General features: G+C 41.1%; 1 protein-coding gene across 2 annotated transcripts in view; it reads right to left on the reverse strand.

The window, feature by feature from the left end:
* LOC107377760 (exostosin-1) overlaps positions 1-24,266 on the reverse strand; it is a 222,080-nt gene extending 197,814 nt beyond the window's left edge. Inside the window, exons 1-3 of one of the 2 annotated variants that reach the window (XM_015947586.3) lie at positions 23,493-24,266; positions 22,416-22,850; positions 20,261-21,012 (exon numbers count right to left, since the gene is read on the reverse strand). In XM_015947586.3, the coding sequence (XP_015803072.3) occupies positions 20,261-21,012; positions 22,416-22,679 (1,016 nt within the window). In that variant the 5' untranslated portion in view covers positions 22,680-22,850; positions 23,493-24,266. Of the gene's footprint in view, positions 1-20,260; positions 21,013-22,008; positions 22,359-22,415; positions 22,851-23,492 lie in introns of those variants that run through there. The other variant, XM_054748099.2, reaches the window with a different exon arrangement.
* Between the last annotated feature and the right edge of the window lie 1,607 nt (positions 24,267-25,873).

The following is a 25,873-nucleotide window of genomic DNA, read 5'->3' on the forward strand; positions in this document are numbered from 1 at the left end:
GTGCGACTCGGGTTGCGAATGACCACAGTCACCAATTCTTGTCATGTGCCTTTGCCTATGTATGTATGTCTGATCTCAGAATTGTGTGTACTGAAACTCTAATTTCCCTCTGGGATTAATAAAGTATTTTTGAATTGAATTGAATTGAACAGTGTTCAAGACGATGGCCCCCTCCATGAGGCCACCACAACTCAGCAGAACATCATTGTAGCTTCTTCTGGGGAGAAAAACACTTAGAGAAAAAATAAAGTTAACAGCTGAAATAATACAGTTAAAGAGCAGATTGTAGAAGAAAGTAGTCGAGTGTGGAAAGTGGTTAGTGTGTCCTCCAGCAGTCTAAGCCTATAGCAGCATAACTACAGAGATAACTCTAAATAACCTAGCCTTTTATATGGAGGCATGTTGGAGGCAGGGCAAGGGAGAGCCATCTTTACTGACTGTACACTCCACCTACCTCTACTCCCCCACTTGTTCAGATCTAAGCTAACAAGAGGTTTTAACCGTAGGCCCTATCAAATAACAACGTTTTAAGCCTAGTCTTAAAAGTAGACAAGGCGTCTGCCTCACGGACTAAAGCTGGGAGTTGGTTCCACAAGAGAGGAGCCTGATAGCTAAAAGATCTGCCTCCCATCCTATTTTTAGATATTCTGGGAACCACCAGTAAACCTGCAGTCTGAGGGCGAAGTGCTCGGTTAGGAACGTATGGAACAATCACGTCACTGATGTATGATGAAGCTTGATGATTCAGAGTTTTATATGTGAGAAGGGGGATCTTAAAATCTATTCTGAATCTAACAGGCAGCCAATGTAGGGAAGCTAAGACAGGAGAGATATGATCTCTCTTTTTAATTCTCATCACAAGATTCTTATCTGAGGCCGTGAGAATATCATTTGTAACTTTCACTAATGCAGTTTCAGTGCTGTGATACTCTCTAAAACCAGACTGAAATTCCTCAAACAGATCATCAGTGTCTAGATGCTCACATACTTGGATAGCAACTACTTTCCCAAGGACTCTGGATAAAAATGGAAGGTTAGATATTGGTCTATAATTCATTGGGCCATCTGGATCCAGAAAAGGCTTCTTAAGTAAAGGTTTGATTACAGCAACCTTAAAATCCTGTGGTACATATCCATTTGCTAGGGATAGATTGTTACTGCCCCCATTCTAGATATAATCAAAGGAAATGCATCTTTAAATAATTTGGTTGGGATTGGATCTAAAATGCAAGTTGAAGGTTTAGATGAAGCTAATATTTTTGATAACTCTGAAAGCTCAACTGGATCAAAAAGGTTCAAACACAGATGAGGTTCTACAGTTACCTCTGACGCTGCATCACTTACTGAGGAAGAAGAAATCGTATTAGGGAGGATGCTAATTATTTTGTTTCTAATAGAATAAATTGAACTTGTGAAAAATCCCATAAAGTCATTGCTGCTGAGGGCTAAAGGAATAGTTGGATCAGAGCTATGATTCTGTGCAAGTGAAAATGGTTCTTTTAGTTCTTCAGTCACACCGTTCTCTCCTCTCCATCCCTGAGGCAACTTCAGTTCTGTATTCAAGACTCTGTTAGTGCGTCTGCATGTGTGCTGCTCTCGCCTCCAGCTCATCAAACTCTCAGCATGTAAAGATGAGCTAACAAACATCAAGGCGACATGCACATCATCATCACAACCTCCAGTTTTAGTCTGAATCAAACCTTAAAATGCCCACAGGCCAACCCGCTGTCACATTACAAGATCGACACCAGACCCCACGCTGAGGCCGCGCTGGACCCAGGTGTGTGTGTGTGTGTGTGTGTGTGTGTGTGTGTGTGTGTGTGAGTGTGTGAGAGAGAGAGAGAGAGAGAGAGAGAGAGAGAGAGAGAGAGAGAGAGAGAGAGAGAGAGAGAGAGAGGATCAAATGAACAGGTGTGGAAGAGAGTGATGGGAATGAAAACGGAGCAGAGGGAAAACTTAACTAAATCAAAAAATGAGAAACAAAAGGAGGAATAACATTCAATCAAAAAGCTTAAAAGCAAAGAAAAAATATCACGCAAGAAAAATATGAACAGAAATAAATCAAAGCTGGAAGAAAAGGTTCAGAAAAAAGCAAAAACATGGTGTCAAATCTAAGGGACGGTTTTTAAGGGAGAACAAAGAGGAAAGGTGACAAATCAGTCAGATACCAGGAAAGAAAAATGTGAGAAGAAAAGATCTGAGAGGACAACAACATTTTGGATTAAAGCTCTCCTTTAAGAGATGACGGAACAAATCAGAAAATGAAAAATGGACAGAATGGATAGAAGAGGAGGCAGAACGAGGAATGAGACGAGATCAGGAGGATGAGTAGACAGCTGGTTTGTGAGTGTAAGTGTGTGATAAGCAGATATCAGAGAAACCCTGATAAGAGTTCATCTGTTCAGATCTCACACACACACACACACACACACACACACATTCTTGTATTTGTACCCATGTTAGGACTTTGTATTGACTTACATTCATTTTAGTGAGTCTACTATGCCTAACCCTAACCCTAACCAGTGTATTCCTAAAGTTATCTGTAACAAAAACTCAATTCACATCTTATCTGTAAACCTCACCCCTAGGGAGTACTCCATATTAGGACCGAGTTTTGGTCCCAACAAGGACCATCGGTCATAAGAAGGTAACGGTCTTCACAAGGGTACAATACAAGCACACACACAGACACACACACACACACACAGGAAACAGATTTAAGTCAACATGACTGACAAAGATAGATCAGGTCGATTTCAAAGACATAAACACTTAAATAAATTAGTTGTGTGTGTGTGTGTGTGTGTGTGTGTGTGTGTGTGTGTGTGTGTGTGTGTGTGTGTGTGTGTGTGTGTGTGTGTGTGTGTGTGTGTGTGCGCATTTTAGAAACATGTGCAACATTGGTAGATTAAAAGATATTAATGAAGTCCTAGATGGACCAAAAAGGATTATAATTACATTCACTGACATGTCTGAATCTGACTTTAATATATGAAAGGTACTGATGGGGAAAAACCCTCATGTCCATAAAAATTCTACTTTTTTACTAGAGATCTTTTCTGATGTGCACAAAACAACTTATTTGGATTTTTTTCTTTAGGAATCAAGGAGGAAAATAAGAAAAAGCAATATTTTGTGTTAGCGTATTGCTTCATGTGGAGTGTCATTCCAGAGCTTACATTATAAAGATTTAGGGTCAAAGCAAACATTTTAGAATAAACATAACAAACTGTAAATATAAAAAGTATTTTTGGTAGTCAAACACATAAAAAGTAAACGAGTCATTACATTAACAAATTCCTCTGGTCCCTGAAGTGGACTGTACCATGCGCGATGTGGTTAAACACATCTCTACATGTTATATATGTTTATCAAACAGTTCACCTGCATCCACCTGCAGGAGGAGTCGGCCGCCGGCTACGTGTTTAAACCTCAACAAGGCACATGTGCAAAGGCCACGAATAGCTGCAGGGTTTCAAGTGTGAGTTCACATTTTCATAATGAGAACCAATGAGCTGTAAATCCCTGCTGACACAGTTATGGAGCGAGGAGAGCTTATGGCAGCGATACTGGAACTATTAAACACATGTGTGTGTGTGTGTGTGTGTGTGTGTGTGTGTGTGTGTGTGTGTGTGTGTGTGTGTGTGTGTGTGTGTGTGTGTGTGTGTGTGTGTGTGCGTGCGTGTGCGCGTGCGTGCGTGCGTGCGTGCGTGTTAAAGAGACTGTAAACATGCATATTTATCTGCAGTAACAAGAAAGTGACATTTCAGTGTTTGTTTGGAACAAACAATATAATGTGATTTTTTTTTTGTTTTAGCTTTCCTTTGTTTTGTTTTTCTTAATATCATAAATTTACAAGAAAGAAAAAAAAAGAAAGAAGACCATCTTTTCTACAGCGCCTCTCAAGATAAAAATCATGAGGCGCTTCATAAAAACAAAAAATCCTCAATATAAAAAAGATTTTAGAACATTAAAAATCTGTTTAAAGTAAGCAAAAACAGACAACTGTGATAAAAAAATGCAAAGAGAGAGAGAGAGGGAATAGGACAGAGGGAAATCAAGAAGAGTACAATACAATACCGTTTACTAGTCCAGCAAGCTAATGCCACGTCCTATTTACGGATTTGTCTTCATTGTACTAACTTGCATTTTAAGTATTAATGGCTCAAACACATAATTACCCACTCCCGTGTACATGCATGCTTTTTCCCAATTAAGGTTAACCGATCAGATTTTACAGCGCATTTCCGTTCTCCACCTCGTGTTTTTCTCTGAATGAGAAAATAGGAAATCAACTGAGCAACATCAACACCTTAACAAGAGCCGCCAGCGTTGTTTCACTCCACACAAAACAGCTGATGCTAATCACGCGCTGTCAGATCCTCCACTTTGATCAAAAAGGAAACAAAGCTTCCTACACGAGTTTAGTGAGAAAAAACAGGCTGGTCTCCATTCATTAATAGTGCTATTAAGTCTCTTTTCTAGTCATCATGAGTAGGAAGTTGTAAAGTAACATATGCTTGAGTCAATCAGGGTTAAAACTCCACAGCGAGATGAGACGAGCTTCAAACTGTTGTTTCTAACAGTTTTTCCTCCTAAAACCCATTTTGTTAAGAGGAACCAGACGCCTCCTGAGACGAAACCTCACCCTGACTCATGTTCCAGTAGAATAATCCAACGTATATCCTTTACCTCTACATTAAAACATGAAAGGAAACCACTCCCGCAGCAAAAAAACGGTGTGATTTAGCCCTGAACAGGTTTGAATGTCTCATCTCTGCTGCATAAACCTGCTGATCTTCGGAACATCCCAGCGGTGTTTAACCGGATTCAGAGGTTGTTGTTTTGCGATTTGGTGCATTAAGCTGTCAGACGGTGATGAATTAAGTCCACAAGAGCATTCTGGTTTCAGCAGGCCTGACTGATTGGTCTAATATTGCCCAAAGTGCGTCAGGACAACATTCCTCACACTTTACAGCCCTACTGCGCTGTTTACACACGGCCAGTTGGCTGCGTGGATCCTGGCTCCTGGTGCCAGATCCTGACCTGCCATCTGCCGCTTCAGCTGATTCGTCAGACCAGGATGTTTCCTTCCCTCATTCATCCAGGTTTTAGTGAGTCCACTTCCACCGATCCAAGATCCACCCAAACATCTGAAGCTGAAAGATGGACGCCCACCAGAGCAGGGAAGGTTACAGTTCACTCCATTTTAAATGCATTAATATTGTAACCATTTAAAAGTGTTAAATCTAAACAATATCATTTTTTTATCCTCAAAACAGATCTGAGTCAAGTTGCTGATACTTATCATAAATGTAAAGTTCCAACGGTTCTGCTTTTCCCCACGCATCCGCCTCCAGCTCTTCATGGAAGCATTTCCGTCCGTGTTGCTGATTAAATGTTTCAAACTCAGCTAATTGCTTGTATGAATTCAAAATACAAGTGGCCACCTGAATTTAAAGCCATACTTGTTTAATGTTTTATATTTTTTTATCATTTTCTTAAACCAGTATGTTCTAAAATGACTCTTAACATGTTTAATGAAATGTCACTCAGACCTCCACTGCCCCCTGTGGCCAGAAGACCTCACTTGCAGCTTCAGCCTGGCGAGCTGCTCTGTTGGGACTTGGAAAAAATACTTAAGATAATTAATAACAGACACTTGGGGGTGCTGAAGGCAAGCAAACCTGCCAAGTATGCCTTTAACTCAGCAAATAAGTAGGAGCCTCCTATTGGATAATTACTGCAGGGCGATAATCTTTCAGCTGCCACAAGTCATTTAACCCAACTGGTACAATGAGCTGCTTCTCACTTCTTAAGCAACCATGCGGAAAGTCACATCTGGTGGTCATGGAGAAGATGTTAGACTGTGTGAGAAGGGTCAGATTATTGGCATCATGCAAAGAAAACATCTAAGGAGATTGTAGAAACGACTACAACTGGGTAAAGAACTGTCCAACGCATTGTTAAAACTGGTCTGATGAGTCCAGATGGACCCTGTTCCAGAGTGATGGTGCATCAGGGTAAGAAGAGAGGCAGATGAAGTGATGCATCCATCATCCCTAGTGCCTACTGTACAAGCATGTGGGGGCAGTGTTATGATCTGGGCTTGCTACAGTTGGTCAGGTCTAGGTTCAGCAACAGGATGAGGTCACCTGACTACCTGAATATCCTGAATGACCAGGTTATTCCATCTTCCCTGATGGCACGGCCATATTCCAAGATGACAATGCCAGGATTCATCGAGCTCAGATAGTGAAAGAGTGGTTCAGAGTCCAGAACTTAACTCCACTGAGAATCTTTGGGATGTGCTGGAGAAGGCTTTGTGACGCAGTCAGACTCTGGATGGAGATACATCTGGTGATATTGCAGAAGCTCATCGGAACAAACGCCACAAAGAGTATGTGTCTTACTCGAAGCTAAAAGCAGTCCAACAAAATATTAGTGTGTGTGACCTTTATTTCTTTGGTGGCCAATGTAAGTGTGTGTGGGGGGGACCTACAGCTGTAAATGTTGGGTGGAATTAAAAAAAAAGGAATCCTTTTCAGAACATGAACACTTGTGTATAAAACAATAGATTCATCTTTAAATTCCATAAACAGCCATTACTCTCTCCACACCAAAGGGAAAATAGAGCACACAACAGTGGGAAAAGGAGACAGAAGAAATACTCTAATGGCATCTCTTCACAAACAAAAATGAAAGAAAATGGCGTGTAGTTTGGTGAAACGGCAGGAAACATTTTATACTCTTGCAGGAAATGGCACCGTTTTTGCAGACAGACAGAGGACCTCCACACAAAGACGATGTTCCTCCATGGAGGAAAACGTTTGACAGCAGCAACTGGCAGTGCACTGCCAGTTGCTGCTGTCAAACGTTTTCAATCAAGCATTTATAAAAACAGAAAAAAATAGCTTTTATTTTGAAAAAAATAAGCTAAATTTGTGGCAATCCTTGACTTACTGAATGCTTTATGCTTTTTACGGTTTTCTAAGTGGGCTTTTTTATTTCTTGATTTTTAATAAAAAATTACTTCCTTTTGTTTATTTTTTCTTTTCTTTTTTCACTTTAGTAAATTACACTGTGTGGCATATTTTACTTTCCTTGTTCTATTTTCCTGAAGGAACTTTAAATAAAATAAGTAAGATTTGCTTCAGAAAACTACAGAATTATGATCATTTTGAGGCTAAAACATCTTAAAAATAAATATATCCCAAGATTACTTATGATAGAAGTTTTTTAGCTAAAATAAGAGACAGGAATGACACTGTAGTTGTAGTGCATCCAATTAAATTATTTCATGACATAAGTTTTATATATAATGTGATAATTATATAAAAACATGATTTTTATTTACAATAAATCAGAAAAACTACATTTTTCATTATTTTTCTAATAAAATTCAAACCTTATTTGTGACACTGGTATGTAAACACACACCAGACAGTTTTTGGCTTGCTTTTAGCACCCCTAGTGTCCGTTTGTAGAACTGAAAGCAAAACTTATTTCCTCGCAGTGCATTTATTTTAACACCTTAATTTAACAGCTGAAATGTCTCCCCAGCCTTCCTTAGTGTCTCCAGCAGTGATTCATCACTAAATTATTCAGCTGTGTTCATGAGCTAAACATGCAGGAAACATGCTGGAAGTCGACTGCAGCACCAGGTATGTCAGCTCAATTTTGTATCTAAGTCCAACAGACCGGACCGGCACTCTGAAGTTGCAAGTGGAATAATCTGGCCATAGGGGGCGATAGGGGCCGGGTGGCATTTCAATAACCTTGTAAATGGTCATTTTAGCACATTCTGGCTCAAGAAAATTGTTTAAAAGATGAAAAGTGTCTTTTTAAAGGTGGTTCTGACCCACAAAAATCAAGTGGCAAAATTCAAAAACCTCAGAAAGCACAGATAAAATATGTTTATTTTTTTTATTTTAAAAGCCAAATAATAATTTAACTTCATTTGATTTTTCAAACTAATCTCACAACCTTATATTTTAGGATTCGTGACCAGAACCCAGTTTAGGAGCAACTGCTTAAATTCTAAGTTGAACTTATTGTTCTACTGAAAGCCAACTTTATTCTGAAGAATTTGCATTTCTTATCTGGGCTTCGTGTCCTTAACAGCAGCAAAATCCGATTGTAATTCACTGAATCAAATCTTCCATTTGCACTTTGCTTTTTTCAGGGCTGTGAGGGGAAAAAGTTAATTTAATCAATCCGACAAATGTTTAAACTCGCCGTGCTGGTGGGAGATCCTCACAGTGACCGCTTGGCCTTTGCTACATTAACTGTTTTTTTCCCGTTAGGAGGGACAGAGAGTCAGCTAAAATAAATGCCAAGGCCTCGTTGTACTAAATGCCAATCTATGTTTAGGTTTCACGCCGCAAGGAGAGCCATTAACCTCTATTCATCAGCTGATTGGCCACAGTGGTGAAGTCAAAGCTGATCAATAGAGCTTCTTTTTACCCTCCAACCAGCCTTGACAGAAAGTGTCGACGCATCGATGAGTTCAGCAGCAGTTTTCTTGCAAATCTGCTAAAACTTTAAAAAGTCTTATTAATGTGGGCATTTGAAGAAAATGTTTAAAAAGCTGAATTAAGTCATTATTTATAATCACAATGTCATACTCATCATAAGTGCTGGTTACTTTTTAAAGCTTTATTTAAATGAAAATACACAAGCTGGAATGAAATAACTACCCCTAGAGACACCAGAATACGGCAGTCAAGTCTTATTTTTTATATTTACTCCTGGAGGGTGCTAATGAGGTTTTAAAGGTGGGCAGAAGAATTTTACAGTGAAATAATCACAAAACAGTCCAATGTCTCAATTAGAAGGAAGGGTACATTGAAACAGATGTCCATCTCAGCTGGCTGGACAGTGATCAGTTTTTATCCTTTCAAAAGGGCCAAAGAGGGACGGAATTACTGTTTACACTATGCGAGGTTGCTGAGTCTGCACCAAGCTATCCCTGCTCCTTAAGAAAATGTAACTTGACACAAGCCGGCTAAAATCCCCAGTGTTAAAACTATTTATTTTACCCCTAAGGGCTGGAATATACTTGCTTTGTAACCTCACGCTGGCGCAGGCAGTGTCTTTGCTCACATACTTGCTGCTGCAAAGCACTGAACTGCATGTAGTACTGGAGGATTCTGCTAGGGGGCACAGTAAAGTACTCAGACCAGATAGAGAGCTGGGGTTGCGGGGTACAACCAAAACAAACATGGCATCAATAGATCAGTTACTGGTTAATTTTGGGATTGTGGCAGAAAAAAAAGACAGCAGCGGTATCGACCCCTAAACCAGAGAAGGAGTGACCGTGGTGAGTGTCTCGCTTGTTTAGTCAATTTCACCCACCGGTTACTTGAATAATTTCAGGGGACGCACACGAATGATGCTTCAAATCAGTGCGAGGCAGCCATTTTAAAAATGCGTACGCATCAATTAACAGCAAGTTCATTCCAAATCTATAAGCCACCACATCTTTTCTGTTTTACTCTAACACCTGGTAAAGAAGGCTAGTGGCTAACATTGAGCTTATAATGCTAATGGTGAATTAGCAACAAATAGTCGGCTCTACAAATATCTCAGCTTACTGTATTCAATTACCAACAACTCGTTATTACAGTGAAATGTATGTGTGAAGTGAATAACGAGTCAATCGTGGAGTTTTACTCCATTATATGAGTCGTTCGGAACTATAGCAGCAAGATGGCAAACAGCCACACTTCCTCTAATGCTGGAGACATACTACCATAGTAAGTGTAGTAAGTGCTCCCTACCATAAAACACCCAAGCGTGGTAACACCAGATATAACAATGCATTTACCTCCTCATTAACTTACTGTGTATGACTCATCTTTGCTTGTCAGATAGAATCTTCTGGCTCCGATCTGTAACTGGCAACAGCCGCGAAACTCAAGGAGCTTGCATTTAAAAAATGGACTGCTGTACCAAATTTGACCACAGAATGTTGTTCTTAAGTCATTCTTACATAATGCACCTTTAAAACCCTGTTATGCCACCACGCTGCCCTCTTTCACAGCAATTGCTCAACAGTTATTACTTTCTGTCCATTTTCCTGGTTTAGTTTGCTTTTCGCTTGCCGTAACACAGCAACATGAAAGTTCCTTTAAACTCTGTTATTCGTCTCATCGCCACTTCCATTGAAGACGCGCCGAGGCAACGAAGTAATAAAACCTCCAATCAGAATCCGGGACCAGCTGAGTTGAGGGAACGGAGAAATGAAAAAGAGAAGGCAGATAAGGACTAAATGGAAGGATTTGGAGAGGAAAATGGGTAGTGACTTTTGATTTGCTTTAACATCTCACAACAAGGCTGGGAAAGAAATGACTTCACTTACTCGACTACCCATCAGCGACAGGCAAGGCCACCCACAGCTGACATTTAAATTAATGTTGTCAGACACTTTTCTCCCGTCATACATATTGGATTCTGCAGCTGCCTAACACTCACAGATGTGACGGCAGCTGTGCTTGTTTTTATGCATGCTGGGAAGCTTCAAATTAAACACACAGAACAGAGAGAGAGAGAGCGCACAATTCATCTAGTATCTTTACTCACTTTTTCTGAAACAATTAGCACTGGAAGCACATTTATTAAATAATGATAGAATGTTGTGTGATCAGTGGGTGTAAAATATCTGTCTGTGCAGAACAGCAGTGTTAATGCTGCGAGATACACTGAAGTTCAATTTTCTCACCTCTCTGATAACTATTTCATGACAAACTCCATCTCTAGACCTGGTCTGACCTCATAGGCTGTTCCAATATCTCTGCATACGGTGTTATATTAGAGCCTCTAAAAGCTTAAGTCTAGGGATTGGCTTACAGCGGCTGCTAATACCTTTGGTGCACACCTTTTTTGAATTGAATTTTTATATATCTAGGAGAGAATGTTCTTCAGATTTAATTTGTCTTTGCAGGAGAGCTCCGGTCAGGACAGGCAGCAGCTCCATCGCAGAGTGTTAGATATGGAGTTTAAAAATGGCTGGGTGATGAGACCAAGCAGCCATATTTCCTTCAGGGGAAGGTTTAGTCTTTATAAGATAAGACACGATTGAGATGTTGTTGGAAATCTTCCACAATCTGTGAAGACTGAGGAAGATTACAGACTTCTTTACTCTGGAGCAGAAGCAGCACAGAGAAATGAATAAAATTTTACAAGAACAAGAGTAGCACTTTCTGTTTCTCACTCATTAAAGAAAACTGTTTTTGGGAGACGGGCCGGGAGAAAAGAGACGTGCAAAAAAACAGGGAATGAGAGGGACAACAGCTAACCAATGCCAGTGAGGTCCTCATAAAAAAATAAAGAAAAAGACAACTTTTTTAAAACAGCTGTGACAAAATACAGTTTCAATCAGTTTTAAATGTACTTTTCACTTTGGTTTATTATCTAAGACAGTGACGGATTTAGACGGGGCCCAAGGCGAACACATACACAAAATTTTCGACAATCTTACCTTTAACTGGATTTGCGAAACTCTCCCCTCTTCTGACATGAGTTATTTTCCCTTTAATTAGTCCTCCTCTTTTTTCCTATATTTCCCTCCCTTTGAGCGCTTTCAATATTTGCTCTGCTTTCTTCTTCCTGTCAGTGCTCCTGTGCTTTTGCCTTTGTTTTTTTTTTTCTATTTTCCATTTTGGTCTATGTTTTCCTCCCTTGAAACATTTTCCATTGTCTTTCCTTTCTGCTTCCTTTTGGCGTTTACACCGAAAAACGACGTCACTTTCAGAAGTGAAAATAAGCTTTTATGAAGCGTGCTGCTTCTTTCCCTTATTGGAGCCACTAGGATAACTCCATTTCATGCTTCATGTTTTGACTATCGCTTTGAGTTTGTTACGAACGCTCCTGCCTCTCTTCTTATTATTATTTGTGGTCTTATGGCACTTGGCAAACAACAATTTGGTGCATTACCGCCACCAACTGGATTGAAGTGGAATGACTACCAATCACTTCCTGTTTGTGCATCGCTGTCTTAATAACCCTCTAATGACCATAATTATAACAGGGCCGCCTGGTATGTTTTTAATCTTGTGGTTGTAAAATTGGAATAAAAATTGCAAAGTGTGTGTTACTCTTCTCCTTTTTTCAGAACAACCTCAGCTTTCAGTGTATGGTTTGTATTTAGAATTTTACTTCTATTAAAGCCTTTAAAAAAATCAGCTTAAAAGTGAAAAAAAGCAAAAAACGGATTTGAATTTTTTTACATTTATCACTGAACAGGAACTTCAAAATTACTGGGCAAACAATTTGGAATGAACAATTTAAACTTTGAACTGTAATGCATCTATTCTTAAAAAAGTGCGAACCTTGGTATCTTTTTTTAGCAGTTTTTAAAACCATTTATTTTTGTAAACTTTCAGACGTTTTTATTTGATGGTAGACCTTGAAGCAGTTTCTCTCCAGCTGCAGCAGAGTCCTGCACACCTTACACTGCCATGGGGTGCTTCTCTTGCACACCGTGCACTGCTATACCAAAAACTTTTGTTTTAGCAAAAATAATTATTTATTGTAAAAAGATAAATAATGCTGGAATGAAGCTGAATCTTACAATTAGCAAATAGTTGAGGGTTGTTAAAAAAAATAAATAAAGACTGAACAAACATTCATACCCTGGTTCATTGGAGACCTGTCCTTCTTCATGGTCACTGTCTTCAGATATAAGTTTTCTGGGACACCTAATAGATCGTGTTGATTTTCTTTGAGGCATTTCCATAATTTCATGCCGGCTTTTTATGCTAATTAGCTTCCCCATTCCGTTATCCGCTTTCAACACAGCGCTGCGTTTCAATCAGGCTGTACAGCGGGATTTCCCCTTGTAGCAATATTTTCCATAACTCTGATTGCTTCATGCTATAGTTTGTTGGAAAGCTGCTTTTATGTACTTTTAGGAACCGTTGGAATTATTTGAATCTGATCAGCCATTCAAAAGTTATAAAACGGAGCATTTTGGATGACAAACTCAGCACGTCTCTGAATCTGTGTTGTGATTTGTTGTGCTCAAGATAGGGAATCCCGGTGGCTACCATAATGTATTGTATAAGCACGAAAAGCCCCATTTCTAATCTTTTCAGCACTTTTGGAATTTTAATGATGTCTTGAACGGTTCAGGAATTACGGTAATGAGAAGTGCGCATGTCCCATCCCGTCGGCGGTGACAGGTTGGTAATAAGAATATTGTGGCATTAACAGAGGGGTGCTGGCGGTCAGGGCTAGGGGGCCCCCCAACACAAGGGGGCCCCAGGCGGCCACCGACCTATGCCTAATGGTAAAACTGCCACTGATCTAAGAATCCCCATTTTAGGTATCATGACCCACAGAAAAAGTCCCTATCCCAGCCTGCCAGACTCGACCACTCAGAGGCAGAGAGCCCCGTTTTTCAGCTTCTTTCACAAAAAAACACAAATGGTTTTGCTGCAAAACAGGACAGAATGGTTATTGTAGCACCAAGTTCACATTTTCTTCACAAGATCTGGCTGCAGCGAGGGAAGTCGGTTTGCTGTCACATGAAATAGCCAATCGTAGTAGAGCCCTTCTAGCCAATCAGAAGCAAGAAGGCGGCATCCTTCTTGGACATCCTACGATTCCAACTGATGTGGGCGGGACTAGCAGCTCAAAAATGATAACTGTATCGCACTGTAGTTTTTTAGCTGTAGTCAAAAACGGCGTCTGGCGACGGTGCAAACATCTTTGTTTAGAAGAAAGGCTTTTAGCGCTTTTTCTTCTTGTGGTTTTAAACACATGTCCAAGTTGTTTAGAACAAAGGAAATAGTCTCAGCCAACTCCGCGGTCCACCAGAACTTACCATTCCTAATAATACATAGGAATGTTTATCCAAAGCTGAAGCCAAACGAAGCCATAACGCCTCCTGGTGGCTGGCTGCAGTATTGGTTTAAATCCCAAAGTTGGTGGAAAGTCCCAATCCTCACCTTTTCCTTTTAACGAGTGCCACTCACATTTACCACAATCAGCATAGAGTCCTTCAGAGCACAGCATGATGAAAAGAACCCACTCTGTCCTGCCAGTCAGTGTGATTCACACCTCACCTTAATGAGGATCAGAAACACAGCTGGACTATCAAAGCACCAACTCTCACTGCTCCAGCAGTGTTTGTTGTTTTTGCTCCGGCTTTAACTCCTTCGTAGGTGTTGAGATGTACAACCAACAGAGACCAACAAAGGGCCGAGGCAGACGCAGGATTAGACTTTCTGAAAACATGATTTAGCAACAAATTCTGTTTTTTTCCTGACTTCTCTGTCTGGAGCCAAAGTGTCTTGTGGATTTAGATAAACGTCACTGAAAGTCTCAGTGGAGGAACATCTAGAACATTTGGAGACAGTCCCTATCACAAAGGTCACCTTGGTCCCATTGGTGTAAAAAGGTGTGAAAATTGCTATAATCTATGTTGTGCTAATATTCAAAAGGCTTCAGAAAGCACTGATTTATTTGTTTTAGCATGAGTTTATAGTCATCTTTAGAGAATGAGTCAATGAGGAAATGACAGGAGGAAGACCAAGAGACCTCAAGATGTCTCTTTGGGAGGATAGATAGGATCAGGAAAGAGTCCATCAGAGGGACAGGTCATGTTAGCAATGGCGTCCCCAAGGCAAAAGCCAGTGTTAATAAATCATATTAATGTTCACTCAAACAATAAATTGATCTTATTTATTCAAGACATAATTGTAAAACAAAATAAAAATAAAACAATGAATGAGTAAAGAAATGATCAGAACAAAAAAATTAATATATGTTTCTGCTGTAGGGCTGCAACAAACGATTATTTGGATCATTGATTAATCGGATGGGATCTCGACTAGATTATCGATTAATCAGATTAAACGAGAAAATTTAAAAATTGCCAGGGAAACGTTTATTCTCCCTTCCTTTACTTTAACAACAAAACATGATTAGAAAACTGTTCAATTGTGTGCAAAACAACACGCTATCACCTAAATATATCCACAATTAAACTACGATCAGTTAAATGTTACGTATTTCATCAACATGTTCAGTAGTAAGCTACTGGAAATGTAATGGTGACATACCAATTATGTACAACTTCATAATAATCCAGTAAAAATTATGTTAGTTGCGTTTGTGAATTAAATGGCTTGCCGTACTCCTTCAGCGGTGTCGGTCATAGTAGATTTGAAGCAGCAACCTGACTGCAGCGGCGCCGGTTCTGCTCCGTAGCGCTGCAGACAGCTAATGAACAGGATGATGATGATCAGGACTTTTCTTCCACTTATAGAGTTTAGATATTCTTAGTTTCACAACCATAGTGTTTTTTCAGAACCCACTTGATTGTGAGCCTGCTGCCCGCTAGTATTAGCTAATCTGCTAGTTACACTTTTGATAGCTAACTTTGGACTGTTTCTGCCTCTGTGTCTCTGCTGGTTTCTCGGTTTTATTCCACAGGGCCTAGATTAGCACAGTGGTCCAGTAAAAGGCATCTTCCTTAGAATCACATGTATGACATATATGTATGTGTGTCTCGTTCTGATCTGCCTCGGTCTACTCTGCTGCCACATCAGATGAGCTGTGCACATCGACTGTTACTTAAAGGTTGCACAACACAATGAATCAATGACGAAAGCATTGCCAACGCATTTCTTCATCAAATTATAACCATCGATTTTATCGATTCTTTGTTACAGCCCTGTTCTGCTGCTCACAATTTCTCCATAGTTTTTTGTGAACACAGCAGCAGGTGAATTAAAACAAATAAATACTATTTCATATAATATTTTAATAATGTTTTAAAGAAAAAATTGAAATAACATTTTAAATAACTGAAATGTTTGTGTTAGCAAAAATTTAAGTTAAATGTTTTTGATACGTACGTTTTATTTATTATAAAAACTAATCATGAATTGCATCACCACAGGCTAAACTCTCCCTGAGTTACCACAAGGACCAATTTGGTGTGCCACCCCAAAATTTCTTTGGCCCCATCTAGCCACCTCTATCACATTTTTCTGGAGGCGTCCCTGCATGTTAGATGTTCTGGAGATGAAGTCAGAGACAGACGGTTTGGGCATGATGACATCAGTAGAAGGATGCTGAGTTTGGAGCCACCAGGCAGGTGCCTGAGAGGAAGACCAAACAGCATGCTGATGCAAAACCGACACAAGATCCGTTAGAGTTTAAAAACGGGAGAATGTCGAAGAGGAGAGGGGAAAAAAGAAACAGATGTTTATGGATTTGCTGCAGACTACAGGGCACCTCTCATCCCTCCCCTTCTCCTTCAGTTATGACTATGAAAGTCATCTTGAAAGACGGAGATCTGAATTAATTAATTTCTTTATTTTCTGCCACTTCAAGCAAAGTCCTGAGCCTCGGATATCAAACTGTCTTGAGGAGGCCCTTCAGTGCAGCGATGCTCTAATTGGTTCAGCTGGCTGTAATCTATGTACAGTAAAACAGCTTGAGCTCAACCCGGCGCCGCTCACAGCCAGGCGAGATCTCTATCTATCCCCTTCATTCACAGCTTAATTCAATTGGAGGGCAATTATCGACCGCCTCGAGGCTCCAGGATCCACTGTCGGTTTGTGTTCTCATCAGGGAGCATCGCGGTGTAAGATCTCCCCATACCCCCGACCCTCCTCCTCCTCTCATCCTGCCCCCAACTGCACAGGCCGATGTCTGTATCGATGCCTGTGTGTAAAACATCCAAGCAGGCAGCAGCAAACAAGCAGGAACGATCCCTCAGCAGCATCCGCAGGACTCACACCATGGAGGAGGAAGTCCAGCTTCCCAGAAACAAATAAGCTGAAGTCATTCTGTTTTATTTACTGTACAGAATTTTACTCCCAAATAACAAAACAGCACAAAAATGTTTTAAGTCATTAATTTGGGGACATTACTGAAGTTCAGATTATGGCATCATTACAGAAATGTTCATATTTTGGAATTGCAGCTTTTACATTAGTTAATAAAATACCTTTTTGTTTTATTTTAAAGCTGGTGTCAGTGGGTTTTGAATGCTTGTGAGAAAATAAAGTTTATTTTTATTTCAGGGCTAAACGTAGCTTTAAGGTGTGCTCACTCAGTGCATCAGTAGCAACATGACAGTATTTGTCTCAGCCTTTCTTTCCAACTACACATGAATGTATTTATGATGGTTCCTTATCTTGAATTAAGCCAAATCATCACAAAAAAAATCAGTCCTTATTTATGCTTAGGCTCCACCTTCAGCAGGGGGGCAAAAGGGGGGTCCAAGCTTGCTGTCAGGGTGGCCCTGGCCCACCCTAGAAGCCCACTAGGCCTGTCCCTGTGCTCTACAACTAAGTAAAAACATGTTATTAGGGGATCAGGAAAAATGTGACTCTGCATTTTGTTTAATAAGTAAATAAAATGAACGATGGCGCCTTCTAGTGGATGCTTGCAGCACACCTCCATTAGTTATTTGAAGCTTTAAAAAAATGTCATGATTGTTTGCATATCTTGCAACAAAACTGGAACAATCAAGAAATACTACACAACATTAATCCTTTCGGGATGTGCAAAAATGCAGTAAAGACCTAAACAGTCTCACAAAAGCTGTGAGGAACTCTCACACAAAGGAAATAATTAAAACAACTTTTTTATGTGCTTTGGCAAATGTTTGATTAATTAAATGTTTTATCAAGTTTTGTGAAATATTTTGTTGTGTCTACCACTAGGGGTCAGCAGAGGATTGAAGAGCGTTGGTAGCACAGAGAGAGAAGGAGTGAGGGAGTTGTGATGGATGCCTGATGCTGCTACATGTGACGCAGCTTTCGTGCTTACTCGTGCTACTTTCTGATGTAACGGCTGACCGTAACAACTTTGCTTTGTTTTTCAGAAAATTCCACAATTCCTGGTTTGATACGCGTTTAAAAACTCAAACTGGCTTCACAACAGACCTTTAATGTGTCAGCAGAAATGAGGAACTGAGATAAAAAAAAATACATTTAGCTCTTGATTTCAGAAAACCAGACAGACTAATGCAGTTTATAATAAAAGAGCCTCTTCAACACGTTTCTGTTCATCGTTTATCACGTTTGTGTTTTCTAAACATTTCCAGTAAAAGCTGCATCTAAAACCCTGTTTTATCATTTATGTGTTAAAGTATTTTTTATCTGATCTGTTATCAACAGAAGGGAAAATAAATTCTTGTTATTTCTTCTATAATGTATAGATTTAACAGGCAAACAAGCTTTAAACTTTCTGTTTCCATCTCTGGTTATCCCAATCAGGTGGACAGAAGGCAGTTCAGCTGACTGTTGTCGGTGTGTGAGCTTCAGCTGTTGAAGTGTTTGGTGTGATTTCTGTCACCGCAGCCCCTTAGCACCAGGACATGGGTTTTTCTTTTGCTGGGTTGGCTTTTTGCTGCAGAACGTCATGTTTAAAATAAAACAGGCTAAGTGCTGACTCTGTTTATGCAAACCGGGACAAGCGAGACACGATAAGAAGCATCTTCAGTGCATATTTCCACATCATGATGTGTCATGTGACTCCTGTGATGTGAAAACCTCACAATCTGCTCTTCATCCGTCCTACAAACGGTTTAATATCTATCAGCACTATGTTCTCCACCTAAACCAGCTTCAATCAACTTAAAAATGTTTATTTTCAGCTGTGAGAAATGATCATCAGCTCAGCAAGCAGCAAAAATTCCACTGAAAACATGAATTCGTCCATCAAGAATCCACTCTGAACCCTAAGTCACTTCTAGTATCACAGATAAACAGACCCTACTGCAGGATTTAATTAGGAGGTGGACTGTTTAATTGACCGGATCCATAATTTGGCCAATATTTGCATGTTTTAAATAATGGCAGCCATGTTTGTGCAGGAATAAGAAGATGCAGCATCAGCTGCAAGAGGAACTTTCAGACACATCACCATTAAATTTTCTCTGTTAAAAAAAAACTTTAAAAAAAGTCATGATGTTTTTTCATCCAATTAGTTAAAAAATGATAAATAAACCAAATAAATACCTAAAAGAATGTAGTCTGCATCAGAAATCAGCCTCATTCCTGCTGACCTCTAAGCTTTATTATGAAGGTTTATCAAATTCCTTCCAACACATGAAAGTAAATCATAAAAAAATGAGTAAAAGAGAAAAGAGAAAAGGATCCATCAAACCAATCTGCTTCCAGATGTTCTGATCAAGCTGAAAAAAGCAAAAATCATCAAATAGCTACATAACTCATCACATATGGTGCACTAAAAGCTGCATTCCTGCAGAGAAATTAGAGTATTTTAAGCTTTTATTGTGAAACTCCATTTATCAACATAGTTCATCGCTTTGGTTCTCTCAAACTCAAATAATTTCTGTTTAAATCTTTAAATAGTCTCATAACCATCAGCTGAGCCGGGATTTAATTTGCAGAACATGCATAAAATATAACACTATTAGCAGAAATGCTGATGGCTGAAAACGAGGCTAAAATTTGTTTTAAACCTTTAAACAAACCAGACTTGAGCTCCAATCATCAGTAAATACGTGTCAGAACCAAATTCTTCAAGTCCACACTTCATTAAAACACCGTTTTGCTCCTTTTTGAGACATGCACCACGGCTACAAACTGAGCCAAATCCCTCTGAAATGTGCCACTAGGCCTGATATTTGCAGAGCACACATGTGCAGGTGCTCATTGTAAAACCCAGGATGCTCTTTGGCTGCAGGTCACATTCTTCTGGATCCACTCTGCACTTTTTAAACCTAAAGCATGCAACGGATGACTCATGCACAAATACATCAGGAAAGGAATAGATGACCCTGTTTTATTTTCCTCCACATGCAACAGTTAAGCCTCTTGGGTTCCTTCCTTACAGCTCCAGCGGAGTTACACCGATTTTTGTCTTTAAGCTTTTTGGAGCTTTTCTACTCTCCTGCTGCTAAAACTCCTTCATGCATAAAAACACTCATGCATCTGTGTTGCATTTTGTCTCAGAGACAAAGAGCAATGGCGAAACTCAACTCCCATGATGACTGGAAGCTCTCTTTAGCTTCACGCACAGCAGCAGCTGTCCCCAACCCTCTGAAAGTTTGCAGCCAATAAGAGGAATGTATGAAGATCGACAGTTTTCACGAGCATGCCCGTGCACACCAACACGCTGCATTTTAAACAGGATGAGAGGTAAAAGTGAGCAGCTTTGCTCCCCTTAGGGGACCAAATCTCACAGAACTGATCCGCTTCCTTCACAGATTTAAAAGATGCTTTTAAACGCAGCATAAAGGAAGAAATCTAAAGGTTTGTCTTACTTTGAGTAGTCTTGGTTGTCTCTGTCGCAGCGGGAGTCCTTGTGCTTCTCCCAGTCTTTGCCATGTTTGCACGTGGTCAGCAGGATGACGTCGTCCCCGTTGTGGATGTGATACAGAGCGTTCCTGGTCTCTGAGCCGATACCGGTCAGGTACCGCTTCCCTTTAAAAACCAGCTGGTACTTCCTGGAAGGTGGCGCGTCATTCAGCGTCAGGTATCCTGTGGCTCCTCCTTTCAGCGGGTGATCTTTGGAGAAAAGCGGGATGGAGATGTCAAAGTTTGGCCGGAAGTTGGCCACGTCTGCGCTGGCCTTGGCCAGCATGGCCAGGCCCACTTCGAATCCCAGATCCTCCGTGTAGTCGGGCCAGGTTCCAGAGTAGAGGTTGAATATGAGGTGGTTCCTGCCATCGTTCCACGTTGGCAGGCTGTGGATGCGGGTCCTGACGTTCTGGACGAACTGAGCCGAGAGCTGGTCCCTGTCCAACGTGTCCACGGTCAGAACAAACAGACAGGCCCGCGAAGGGTCGGCGGTGTGGAAGCGAGACTCCTCAATGGAGGACAGGATCTTCTGGTAGGCCTCTGAGATCTCGTCGCCTCTCTGAGGAGGGTAGATGTAGACCCTGAAGCCCGACTGGCAGCGCGAAAAGTCAAAGCAGGTTTCCATGCGACAGCGCTTATTCCTGTAAATGTTGTCACGGATCGCACGGCGTTCACGAGGAGAGGTGTGCTGGTGGTGGAGCTGAGGGCTGTCCTCCTGCAGGGGGGCACGTGCACGGTTAGCAAGACTTCAGTTATAGAATATAAATAAACCCAAAAAATATTATAAAATTCCTCCATTTACAAGCAGAGATGTTGGTTAACCCCCCTCCGATAAAGTTTCTGGATGAGCCCCTGTGGAGTTAGTCCACATTTTGACTAAATTACAAGATCCAAAGCTCCAAAAATTTCATCCATCCATCCATTTTCATCCGCTTATCCGGAGTCGGGTCGCGGGGGCAGTAGCCTAAGGCAAGAGGCCCAGACTTCGCTCTCCCCAGCCACTTGGGCCAGCTCCTCTGGGGGAATCCCAAGGCGTTCCCTGGCCAGGTGAGAGACATAGTCCCTCCACTAGTACTGGTCTGTCCTGGGTCTACCTTTAGGTCTCCTCCCGGTTGGACGTGCCTGGAAAACCTCACCAGGGAGGCGTCCAGGAGGCATCCTGACCAGATGCTCGAGCCACCTCAACTGGCTCCTCTCGATGTGGAGGAGCAGCGGGTCTACTCCAAGCCCCTCCCGAATGACCGAGCTTCTCACCCTATCCCTAAGGGAGAGCCCAGCCACTCTTCGGAGAAAACTCATTTTGGTCGCTTGTATCCGCGATCTCGTTCTTTCGGTCACTACCCAAAGCTCGTGACCATAGGTGAGGGTAGGAACGTAGATCGACCGGTAAATCGAGAGCTTCGCCTTCTGACTCAGCTCTCTCTTCACCACGACAGACCGGTACAACGCCCGCATCACTGCAGACGCAGCACCAATCCGCCTATCGATCTCGCTCCAGTTTTCCCTCAATCGTGAACAAGACCCCGAGATACTTAAACTCCTCCACTTGGGGCAGGACCTCATCCCTGACCCGGAGAAGGATCAACACAGTGCTTCTCCAAAAATGCAAAAATTCAGTTTTATGTTAAGACTTTATTCTAAATCATAAAATATTAACCAGGTTTCTTTTAAGTACAGCAAAGACACAGGAAGTCATGAGATTCTAACGTACCAGTCTGATGCTATTAGGTGACTGGACTACACTGGGTTTGATGGTGTGGGGTCAGGAGGAGGCTGGCAGGTGAAGGCATGAACATCTAATTTAACCAGACTGAAGCTGCAGCAAAGGCAGGAGCTCCAAAACGTCATCAGCACGTTGGAGACGACAAGAGGATTACAGAAGTCTGGAGCTTTAGTGCTTTTATGAGATTCAGGTGTGCTAATTAGATATTGAGCTCAGGTGTGAGGCTCAAACAGGAAGTGATGTGAACCAACAGCACAAAGGGGTTAAACTCGACAAAATAAAACAGGAAGTTAAGTTAGTTGGAGAAGATGACGGTAAAAGGGTTTTAAAATAAACTAAACATGAACTTAAAAGAATTTGATGTCAAATCTGAAGTGAATTCTTCTCCGGCGTACCTCCTGCTCTCCTCCCTCCAGGTACGGCTCCAGCGGCTGGGTCGACTCAGGCCAGCGTCTGGCTGGTCTGGACGGGAGTCTCTGGGGCAGAGGCTGGTGCTGGTGGTACTGGTAGTCTTGCTGGTGGTACTGGTAATACTGGGGAATGTGTGGGTGCTGGTACGGCTGCTGCTGAAACTCCCCAATTTGCAGACCCCACAGATAGATGAGGAAGAGTAGACCGGCCACCACAGACACGAGCAGGTACCGCTTCTTGGCCTGCATGTGTGCTGTGGGATGAGGAGGAGGAGGAGGTGGTGGAGGGAAGGGGAGGTTTTCTCAGCAGGAGGTGGAGATGGAGGGAGTAGCTAGCAGGTAAATGAAAAGAGCAGAGCGGTGGAGAGGGACTGCAAGGGAATTCTACCTGCAGCTCAGCATCTTGAGACTTCAGGTTCACTAAAAGAGACAACAAATAAATATTACGTGCTCATAAAGGATTTCTGAGTTTTATACATGTTTGTTTTATTTCAGCTGTAATAAAAGAAGTAAAAATGGTTAAATATGATTCAAAATTTTAAGTTTGTGTCAAAAAATACCAAAGAAATAAATGAATGAACCAACCTCAGGTATTGAGATTATTTGTTGACTGACCCTTAAGTGGAATTTAAATAAAGCTGCAGCGATTCTAGTTTTGAGGGCCAATACCGACTTCTGAGTTGTAGATAAAAAAAAACTTTTCTGACTAAAATTAAAGGACTATAGTTAGAATCATTTTTAAATGATAACAAAAATTATCTTTTTTTTTTTTCAAGGAAAATGTTTATGAGGAAGATTTGTTCATCTTAAACTCACAGACTAGTGTTTATTTTTACTGCTGGTTGTCTCTGGTGGGTTTTCGTTCTGATAAAGCTAATTCTGAGGAATCCTGGCCGATTCCAAACACCAGGTCGACTTTTGGTGCGTCTTGTACAGTTAATTTTTATTTTAATTCTGCAAATGAGACTTCCTTAAAGTAGATTCCGCATTAAGTCTTCTTGGTTCTCATTTTAAAGTAATCTTTTCAAACTTCCACCGAAACTTTTAGGAAGTCTGACTCACCTGTTCATGAGGAACACCTGTGGAGGTGTCGGCTGCTCTCCTCTCCAGCCCGAGCAGGGGTCCACACTCCGGAAACACACCCTCCATTAACCCCGCTGCTCTGAACAACAACCACTCATTCACTAATCTCTTCAGATGAACTAAAACCACGTGGAGCGAACCTGTGAGCTCAGCGCACGCTGGGAAACCAAATAAGGAGCGTTGCTTTTACGCTCTGTCGCGTCCCGGTGGGAAACTTCGGAGCTCCTCAGGTGTCCTCCACCTGAGCCTTGCGGACAGAATCCGAATCCCGCGGTGAGAACTCACACCGGCAGCATCCATCCAGGATCACGGGAGCGAAACGGTCATCTCCAATCAGCTTCCGTCCCTCCTCTGGGAGGAAGGAGAGGCTCAAAGTTTGCTGGTAAATCCGCGCGCCAAGTGCGTTCTAGAACGCATCAATGAAATCCCGTTAACAGCGAGTTCACGGTCCCGGTGAACGTCAGCGGCTGTCGCTGCGGGGATCAACTGGCGGATCGGATCAACACGGTGTTTCTCTGGGCTCGGTACTGCCTGAACAGACCACCGGCTTTCAGCTGTCCTTGCCCCGCGCCGTCCTCACGTGCCCATCCTTAAAACCCGGAGACTGAACCGGGCTGCGCCCCCGTGCAGCATCCGGCAGCAGCATCAGCATCAGCAGCGCTGATAAGGTTGGAGGCACCGGGAGCAGATGTCTGCTGGCTCTGATAAGATACGGGAGCTCCGTATCTCCACAGCCTGCTCTCTCGCTCTCTCTCTCTCTCTCTCTCTTTATTACAATAAATAAATAAATAAATAAATAAACCCGAACTGAACCGAGGAGCTTCCAGCATCAAAAATGACACCGTTTGGATTTCCTTCAATTTCTGGTTGCTTAAAAGCTTGTAGTAACAGTTTTTGAGTCATTTATTATTAGTATCAAGTAAAAATTGTAATCTTTTATAAAGTTTTTTTAAGCTGCAGTTATTTGAAATCACAAGCTGAACTGGTAAATGAATTAGATAACGTTCATCTGTTTCTTTTTTTACGATTTTGTGATTCTTCTCTCAACTTTTAAACTCGTCAAACTCCTGAAAGAGTCAAAATTTGAATATGTTTAGGTATTTTTTATTCTGCACTTTATTCGTCTTTCAGCAGGAACACAAACAAACATCTGAATCTGATTAAATGCAGAAAAAAGTTCCCAGATGTTCGGGATAGCTGTCACTGTGTCAAACAGCGCCATCCTGTGGTGGAAGTAATTTCTCCTGTAAGGTGAGATTTTGAAAGAAAACAACAAATATTGAATAAAAACATTCCAGAAACTCGCAAATAAAAAAACAGAGAAAGGCAGTTTAGCTACTTTACAAAACGTGTGTTTTAAACATTTTTTGCATTAAATAAGAAAAGAACTGAGATCCACAGAACTTCAGATGGAACATGTTCCGCAAAAAATATTTTTCAGGATGAATTCAGTTGTCTAAATTTAGATTTTGAAGTGATTCTGTCATTCGTTCTGCTGGAAAGGTGATCAGCTAAAAGCTGCAGGAACCTCAGAAATCTCCTTCAGCCACATTCAGTCTAAATTCTGTTATCAATTTTTAACATTTTTGCACTCTTTGAATTTTTCACACACATTTACTTTCCGTACAAGGGACCATTGTGTCTATTATTGTATAAACTTGGACTTACATCATTTACGACAATAATATGGATTCATTAGGTTCATTTACCTGAAGTTGCAGCGAGCTGTGGCCACAACACATGATTCATCACCACAGGATGAATTCATCAAGTCAAACACTCTGTTATTCACACCAACGCGGCCAATTTAGCATCACTAATTAACCAGACGTGCATGCCCTGACGTGAGAGGAAGCAGGAGAACAAAGTCTGGGGAAATCAGCCAAAATAAACACGTGAGGACACGTTTAAAAACGCTGTTTTTAGATATTTGGATGCAGAGCTTTTCCTTTTTTCTCTTCATGATGATCCGCTGCTGATAAATAAAGTTTGAGGTTAATTTTAGCAACCTCATAAAGTGAGGTAACACCTTTTAATGACCGGATGACATTGTGTGATTTAGATGACATGTTTTAGTTTTATTATGACTCTGAGCTTTTGTTTCATCCACATTTTGTCCATTTTTTTAACCTGACATAAAACTTTAAACCAGTTTATTTTCATTTTTTTTTCTTCATCCTTGCAGCCATAAAGCTTTTACGGCTTTCAGTTGCCATAACTGGACCTTCTGCAGAAATGGGGAGCTGTATAAATCCTGGTTTTCTGAGAGTTGAAGGATAGGAAGCCAATAAATGTTTGGATTTATTTGAGCACTTGAAAAACAATTCTTTAGAAAGCACTTCATCTCAAATCTGCAGCAG

The sequence above is a fragment of the Nothobranchius furzeri genome, chromosome 2 (assembly GCF_043380555.1).
Source record: "Nothobranchius furzeri strain GRZ-AD chromosome 2, NfurGRZ-RIMD1, whole genome shotgun sequence".
NCBI lineage: Eukaryota > Metazoa > Chordata > Actinopteri > Cyprinodontiformes > Nothobranchiidae > Nothobranchius > Nothobranchius furzeri.